This window comes from Chiloscyllium punctatum, chromosome 37, assembly GCF_047496795.1.
Source record: "Chiloscyllium punctatum isolate Juve2018m chromosome 37, sChiPun1.3, whole genome shotgun sequence".
In the NCBI taxonomy this organism is placed as follows: domain Eukaryota; kingdom Metazoa; phylum Chordata; class Chondrichthyes; order Orectolobiformes; family Hemiscylliidae; genus Chiloscyllium; species Chiloscyllium punctatum.
This window is the reverse complement of record NC_092775.1, coordinates 33,410,482-33,418,824: the sequence shown is the minus strand read 5'-3', so window position 1 is coordinate 33,418,824 and position 8,343 is coordinate 33,410,482. Positions and strand designations below refer to the sequence as shown.

Genomic DNA, 8,343 nt, shown 5'->3' with positions numbered 1-8,343 from the left:
TATCATTAAGAAACAGCTAAATGTATTCAACACAAAAATTATCACCCTAACATTTCGCAAAAGTTGCATAGATTTGCACATCATAACTTGGTATTCCCATTGTTAAACTATTTCAACACAGGTGTGACACTATCATTTGTTCATGAATGTCATTAAGGAAACTGTTCATATTAAATCCTTTCCACAAAAATAAAATCTAACTTGAGTCATTATGATTATTAGACTCCTTCTTTAATCAATTTATTGTTAACTGGAATCAGCAACTGGTTATCAAAGGACACCAACAGGCTCATTATCAACATTCTTTAGTGAATGCTTTAGTGAATCATACTTTGAGAAAACAAAAAGGATGACTGTGATTTATTAGAGATTAACCATTGCAGGGAAAGCTCCTTGGGGGTGGAAAAGGAGAATGTGTTTTGGATCCGATAATTTTTGTCTTCATCTCTAACAGAATGTTCGAAAAGAAAGTGTATAATTCAATGACAATTCTACAATATCTATACTCAGTTCAGAACTCCTCCCCTAACAAACAGGTCAACTTTGAGAAGGATCACAAGAGGCAAGCAACATTCACGCCATAGTGTCATTTTCTGACTCATCTCTTGTTGACTTCAATACTACCATGCTGTCAGGGTCTCCCATTAGCATGGTCTAACCACATATACATGGTCTAACCACAGCTACATACACAATGTAATATGCAACAAGTGGCACGCATCCTATTCAATCAGATCATTTACAGAACTCAACTTAGAAACATAATGGAATGTTGAAGATTTGCCATCTGAATGCTGTTGTTGGAATGAGACAAAATGCAACCCTATTTAAGAATCAGGAGCCCACCTGATTAGCACACTTGCCACTAAACTCCACATTCACACCCTCCTATTGTGTTGCAGTTACCATCCACAGGATACTTTGCAGCTACATGTTAACAGATCTCTCATCCCTCTCAATAAAAGAACAACATAAAGAAACAACATAAAGCACACCGAGTTCCTCTGAAAGACTCACACTAATTAGATTTTCCCATGGACAATTTGCATCATTGCCACAAATCAAAATCCTTGAGTATGACACCCAGTGCAGAACCACCATTAACATAGGGATGGCATTACTTAAAGTGAAGGCTTCCTATCACCTTTGGGTTGCAGCCACAAATTATACCTCTTCTTGCTCTGTACTGACTTAGAGTATAAAATGCTGATCATTAATTTATTGAGTTAAAGGGAAGCCCAAAATAGCTATTCCCTTTCAAAGGGAATCAACTCTTTAAATTGTGGTTTCATGTTCAACAGTGTACCCAATAGAGTTCATCAATTTATAGATTTTCATGCATATATTTTGTAAAGGGTTTTGGAATTCATTCCCAAATATTATGGTATTTCTATACAAGAGAAAATGCTAGCAATAATGCCGCATTGATAAAATAATTCTTATACTGGATAAGGCTTATGGGCAACACCATCACTAGGTGTAATGCCAAATGCAGGAGTAGAAATACAGCACTGCAACAGCGTCATTGCCAAGTGACCAAGCAGCAGCTGCCTGCCATACTGTCCCATATATTCGCAGGGTAGAAATGAACTCTGGCATCTACTGTAAAAACGCAGAAGCAGCTCTGTGACAATGACTTTCTCTGCTTCAGAGCTAAGAATAAAAAAAAAATGCTGTATTGAATGACAACAGGCATAGTATTTGAAACTAAAATGGTAGAATAATAGTTAAAAGAATTCTAGCCATCATCATAGTTTAGCCTGTAATAACCAGACAGTTGATCATGTACCTTCTCTTGGTATTTCTGAACAATGAATATATCACCGTTCCACTCTCTGCACATTGAGAGTGAACCATCAGTCATGATATCACCTGGGCATGTGCAGAGGTATATTGACACACCAGAGATTCACTGGAGCCAGTTGTCACTAGACTGCACATGCACACGTAGCTCTAAACAGCCAACCCAAATGGTGGCTGGAGGTGGGAACAAACTCCAACAGATTAATTCTGACAGAAAGTTGATGTCTTTGGAAATTTACTATAAGTTGTTTCTTTCTTTATACAGGTAGTTCTTCTATAACACAATGGTTGTGTTCTTGTGCAACTCCGCATTATAGAAAAATTGCACTTAAGAAAAAGCGTTTAAGGTGCTGGCGGTGTAATCGCATGACAGCCAACACACATTTTAAAAATTTGTGTTGGAAAAACAGTGCCCCCAATTTATCAATCGTATTGTAGCAAATTAACATTAATGAAATGCACATTATAGCAAAACGACCTGCACACTCACTCATAGAAGGAAGTCTTTCAGGACACATGAGGTTTGCTTGGTAGGTAAAATCTTCAGGAAGAAATGTTGTGGTTTGTAGATAAGTTTCACTATCATTTAAATCATCTGGATAATCTGAGAAGAATATTGAGAGAACAAGAAGTTTCATTACTGCAGGCATAGCACAAGTAAAGGTACAGCACAGAGAATTGGGACATCAAGTTAACTGGCAAATAATTCAATCTTAAATATGAAATTTTTAAAAAAAGACATTTTTTTCTCTTCTCAATAATAGTCATGTATCAATCTACTAGACTTTAAGGATGTCCAAATATTTATTACTACCTGTTACATTTTCAAATATTTACTGAGAGTATAAATGAGAAGTTTCTCTGCTTTAGGCATAGGTGATCTTGTTCCTAACACGAAGAAAAATACATTTTTGATCGTAATTGCTTATGACTACTAGAGTTACACTCTCATCTCGCAATTGGGATATATTTTCAGAGATGGGGAAGTTGTTAACTGGCAGAGCTAGAGGAAAGCACCCCTTCAAAAAAGGGTTCTGAGTGCTAGCGGTCAAATTAGCCTAATGCAGATCAATCACATTACTGTCACATAATTTACAACCAATTGATGAAGCTGGGCTATGTGGATGCTGAACACCATTGTTTTCCAATTCTTACTGAGCAATAAGGTGTGAGCAGAAAAAAAAGAGGTAGGAAACACCATTCAGCAATAATAGGACCGATTGCACAGTATTAGATGACGGCACATATCACAATGATCCAGCTGTTCCCCTTGGTTCAAGGGTGAATAATTGGAGCGGGGGGGGGGAAAAGAGAGGGGGGTTGGAAAACACAAATTTAAAGTGATGAGTAGGTTTTGCCCAGCAGGTTGTGGGAATCCAGAAAGCACTGCCTGGGAGGGTAGTTGGGTCAAGAAAACTCTGAACCTTTAAAAATTATTTTAATCAGCATTTCAAATGTCATAACATTCAAGGCTATGGGCGTAGTCCTGGAAGGTGGGACTAGCATAGATGTAGTCATTTGACAATGCAGGCTTGATGGGCCAGAGAGCCTCTTCTGTACTCCACGATTCTACACCTTGAAGCTAATTGAAAATAATTTCAAGGTCGTTCCTTTTAGATTTGTACATGGGTTTCAGGGTGTGGAAGAATGGTAAACAGAAAAAAGAATTTGGATAAGACTTCTGCTGTTTAAGTAAATTGCCAACTTTTACCATCAGGACACAAAGTCCTCTATTGTCTTTCTCACCTTCACTTTTGAATCCAGAAGCAGCACTTTTAGATCTTCACAGAAGCAAGGATTAACATGTATTAAATTTATGGTAAGTTGCTTAATGAATGTTATACACTACACTATTAAATTCACTTCAGTAAAAATGGATATCACAACATCATTCAATAAACTAAAGCAAATATTATTGCAATGAGTGACATGAAACATAAAAGCTCAGCAAATACACAAGAAACATTCAAGATTGTAAATAATTGCCCTTCATAAGATTGTTTTCAATAATTTTTTTAAAAAATTGAAGTATTTTGTTCATTAAAGTAAATTGAGTCAATTTTATCCTAATAAATCTTCAGTTACCTTTGTATAAACATTTTCTCAATATTGTTTTAAAAGACTAAGACATCTGTTTCAAAGTTACTGCCAATTAATTATGTAGATACTAAATCAATTCATGAATTTCAACATGCTTTGACTTTAAAACCTCAAATTTAGCACAAGGCATCTCTTTTGAATAGAACACTTTATATGTAAAGCAAATTAATCTACAATTGGCAGATATATAAAACTTAGCATCTTTGCAGATGGGAATTCTGCCGACAGAAAACATTTGTTCATCAAATACATTTATTAGATAGCGGAGTTAAGATTTTCACAATGGAATGTCAGTACATTGGGCTATATGAAACCCTTTAGCTAAACAAAGCTAAGTCATCTGACCCTAGGGTACTGTCAGTGCACATGTCCCAAATGGTAATATGGAATTATATTATGATAAAATGCAGTTTCATTGCAGAGGAGAATAATAATGAGGGATAAGTTAACCTTGAAATATACACTGGAATTGGGAGGATTGCCAATTTTTAGAACATTCATAGGTGACAGTGCTTCCAGGTTGGAACAATACCAGAGAAAGCAGGTGGCTGACAAAAATGAGAACATTCTAGGGATATAATTTGCATTTTAAAAATATATTACCTGCCATTATTCATAGCTTATTTTAAACTGCACAGCATATCCTTTCTTTAATAGACCATACGAATATACTCAACTCTTCAAAAGAGCAGACAAAATGTCATATATTTATGTACGCCTCATCATATCCACCAAAATTTTAAAAGTACTTTAGATCCAATAAAGCTACCTTTGAAGTGTAGTTACTTAGCTAGGTGAAGTCACAACTGCCATTTGCACTCTGCCAAATTTGATATCAAGTGGCTGACAGTGAAACATGTTCACTGATGGCTAGGACATGGAAAGACCTCCAAGCTCCTCTTTAAATACTACAAAGGAATCTTTTGTCAGCCCAAATAGGCACACAGAGCTTTGGTTTAACACATCCATAAAATGACATCTCAAATAATTCAAAATTTAGCCAGTGCTAATGTAGTGACATCTTCGATTTGGGCCTCACAGAACTGAACTGAGTTCAAAACACAACCTTCCAAGTTGACCTGGAGGATAAAGTATTACCAACTAAAACAACTAGAAATATGTAAACATATAAAATTTTAATGATAAAATATTGAATTTTTAAGAATAAGGTAAGTTGCTAAGATGGGAAAACAATTCTACAAACAAATTTTCTTATGCGTAATAAATGATCAATACTGCACTTGTATAAAATATATTCTACCCTTTAATTTGTTACCATGGCTACTGCATAAATACCTGTACCATTAAGGCTGCTGTTCATCTTGGCATAGGTGCTGCGAACCACCTGCTCATACATTTGAGATCCCATTGTTTTCACACTCTCTCTGATCATGATGCCTTGGGCTTGCATCATAAATAGATATGTGTTTACTGGAAAACAAAAATGCACAAACATGCTCAGTTTAGCAAAACTGCATTATGTGGAATTGCTGTTTAATTGAACTGCAGGTGCCACATCTGGAAATAAATTGAGTATCTCATTAAAATTGAAAAAAGTACAAACATCAGTCTAATGATACAGATCCAAAAAAGAGGCACCCAATAGGGTGCAAACTTGAGTTTCTGACTTTGCACATTAGTGTGACTGAAATCAGAAATGCAAACAAGTACTGTAGGGATTGAATTATGTGGTTTTTCTAACAAAAGCCATAATATAGCAAGCACTCAATAACAGTAAAATTCAAAACGGTGATAAATGGTTGAACTCTTAAAAGGTCAAGGAAGCAGCAAGATACTAGCAGTATACTGCCTTAGGTGAAGATGATCCATTCTAGGTCAACCTCTGTGAATAAAGTTTGGCTTTCAGCCATGCCTTCTGTACAAAGTCGAGATAAAACAGCCACACTTTTTAAAATGTAACTACACAGATTGTTAACAATATGTATTTATGCTCTATCTCAAAACAGGAGGAATGCTCTACAATGCATCAACAAGGTTTGTAGAAAGTGATTTATGAAAACCCAATGTGAAACTCAAAGGTAAAACTTGGATGAAAAAGCTGGGAAGAGAAATTGTCTATCTTTCTAAATCTTGAATTTAGATATTATTACACAACTCTGGAGCAGGTGGTACTTGAACCCAAGCCTCCACAGCCCATAGGCAGGGATACTACCACTGCACCGCAAGACGGCCTCTTCAATAAGGTAGCAATGTTGTTTTGAACAAGGAATCTTCTGCATGAGGCAAATGTGATAACCACTACACCACAGAATCACCATTTTCTATTTAACCTATTTTTTCTAATCAACCTGCTCAGAGATGTTATTACATATTCTAGAGCAAATGGGATCTGAACCCAGGCACAAGAGTCCTTCCAAGTTTATCATTATATCCTAAGCCCAACCATCTTCAACTGCTTCACCAATGATCTCTTCTCCAACACCGAAATGGAGCTGTTGGGTGATGACTGCTCATCAATAACATTTGCATTTCTTCAGATACTTAAGCAGCCTATGACCAGATGCAAGATTATCTGGCAATATCTGGCCTATGACTGATTGGTAACAAATAAGTAATGTTTGCCCCTCAAAAGTCCCAGACAATGATCAACTCTAATGGCATGGAATCGAACGATCTCCCCCTGACCTCAGCAGCATTATCATCACTGAATCCTCTACAATCAACAATTTCTGGTTATCATTCACCAAAAATTAAACTAGATATCAACAGCAGGTCAGAAGCTGTTGGATGGTCAGTACTGAGGGAGTGCCGTAATTTTGGAGGGTCAGAAGTTGGGAACATCGATTTTTAACTCACCTCTTAACTTCCTAGTATCTGCCTACCGTTGATCCAGACAGGTAATGGAATACTTCTCACTTGTGTTGATGTTTCAGCTCCAGCAATAATTTAAAGTGGACATCATCCAAAACAAGCAGTCCACTTAAAGTTTGGGAGAAGATTTGTAGCTCGGGTGCTCGTTGTTGTGGTTCTGTTCACCGAGCTGGGAATTTGTGTTGCAAACATTTCGTCCCCTGTCTAGGTGACATCCTCAGTGCTTGGGAGCCTCCTGTGAAGTGTTTCTGTGTTGTTTCCTCCAGCATTTATAGTGGCTTGTCTCTGCCGCTTCCAGTTGTCAGTTCCAGCTGTCCGCTGTAGTGGCTGGTATATTGGGTCCAGGTCGATGTGTTTGTTGATCGAGTCTGTGGATGAGTGCCATGCCTGTAGGAATTCCCTGGCTGACCTTATAATAGTAGTGTTGTCCCAGTCGAATTCATGTTGCTTGTCATCTGCGTGTATGGCTATTAAGGATAGCTGGTCATGTCATTTCGTGGCTAGTTGGTGTTCATGGATGCAGATCGTTAGCTGTCTTCCTGTTTGTCCTATGTAATGTTTTGTGCAGTCCCTGCGTAGGATTTTGTACACTACATTGGCATGGCACTCATCCACAGATTCTAACAAACACATCGACCTGGACCCAATATACCGGCCACTGCAGCGGACAGCTGGAACTGACAACTGGAAGCGGCAGAGACAGGCCACTATAAATGCCGGAGGAAAGATCACAGAAGCGCTTCACAGGAGGCTCCCAAGCACGGAGGATGTCACCTAGACAGGGGACAAAATGTTTGCAACACAAATTCCCAAATTGGCGAACAGAACTACAACAGAAGTCCATTTGCTTGACATACCATTCATTACCACCACAAAAGCAAGTATGTCATACCTAGAAGACTCACTGCAGTAATTCACCAAACACAGAAACTCTATTAGCTAGAAGGATAAGGGCATCACCCACAGCTACCCTCCATGCCACTCACCACCCTAACTTGGAACTATATTTCTGTCCTGTCAGTGTCACTAGGCTCAAAACTTGCAATTCTTGTTTTAACTGCATGTGGGTGTTACTACATCACGTGGATTAGGGGTTGAAGCTGATGGAGTGATTGACAAATCCTCAAGGCCAAAATAAAAAGACCAAATAAAAAGTTACTCATATCTCTATTAAAGACTTATATAACCTGACTGAACAATGGTTAATGCTTAGAGCAGCGATGAGGGTGTGGAAGTGGGGATGGTTTCAGTGACTGTAATGGTTGCTGACTCAGTGTAGGCAGATGCAGAGGGCACAGTGTAGCCTGTAACAGGATACAGTGACAAATTGAAACTTCAGGATTTGTATCAACTTGTGCCTGTGCTACACCCTGGAGTTGTGAAATTTCAGAGAACTAATGACTGCAAACACCAATTGTAACCACTTCACTGTCAAAATTCCAGGTCCTTGCATTCTCCAATATTTTTGACAATTCTTCACCTTCTATAATCCAAGGCATACAGTTCTCTTGTACCCCCTATATTGATCAGTGACACGCAATTTCCTAGGTGGACAATCACGCTCGTTAGCATGGGACTGCCAATGACAATGTGCTGCATTGAATTCAA

At 38.0% G+C, this 8,343-nt stretch overlaps 1 protein-coding gene across 2 annotated transcripts in view; it reads right to left on the bottom strand.

Moving 5' to 3' along the window:
* The window catches only part of LOC140462987 (beta-1,4-galactosyltransferase 5-like), a 97,825-nt gene that overhangs the window by 30,399 nt on the left and 59,083 nt on the right, over positions 1-8,343 (bottom strand). Inside the window, exons 2-3 of one of the 2 annotated variants that reach the window (XM_072556566.1) lie at positions 5,200-5,334; positions 2,294-2,407 (exon numbers count right to left, since the gene is read on the bottom strand). In XM_072556566.1, the coding sequence (XP_072412667.1) occupies positions 2,294-2,407; positions 5,200-5,334 (249 nt within the window). The remainder of the gene's footprint in view (positions 1-2,293; positions 2,408-5,199; positions 5,335-8,343) is intronic. The other variant, XM_072556567.1, reaches the window with a different exon arrangement.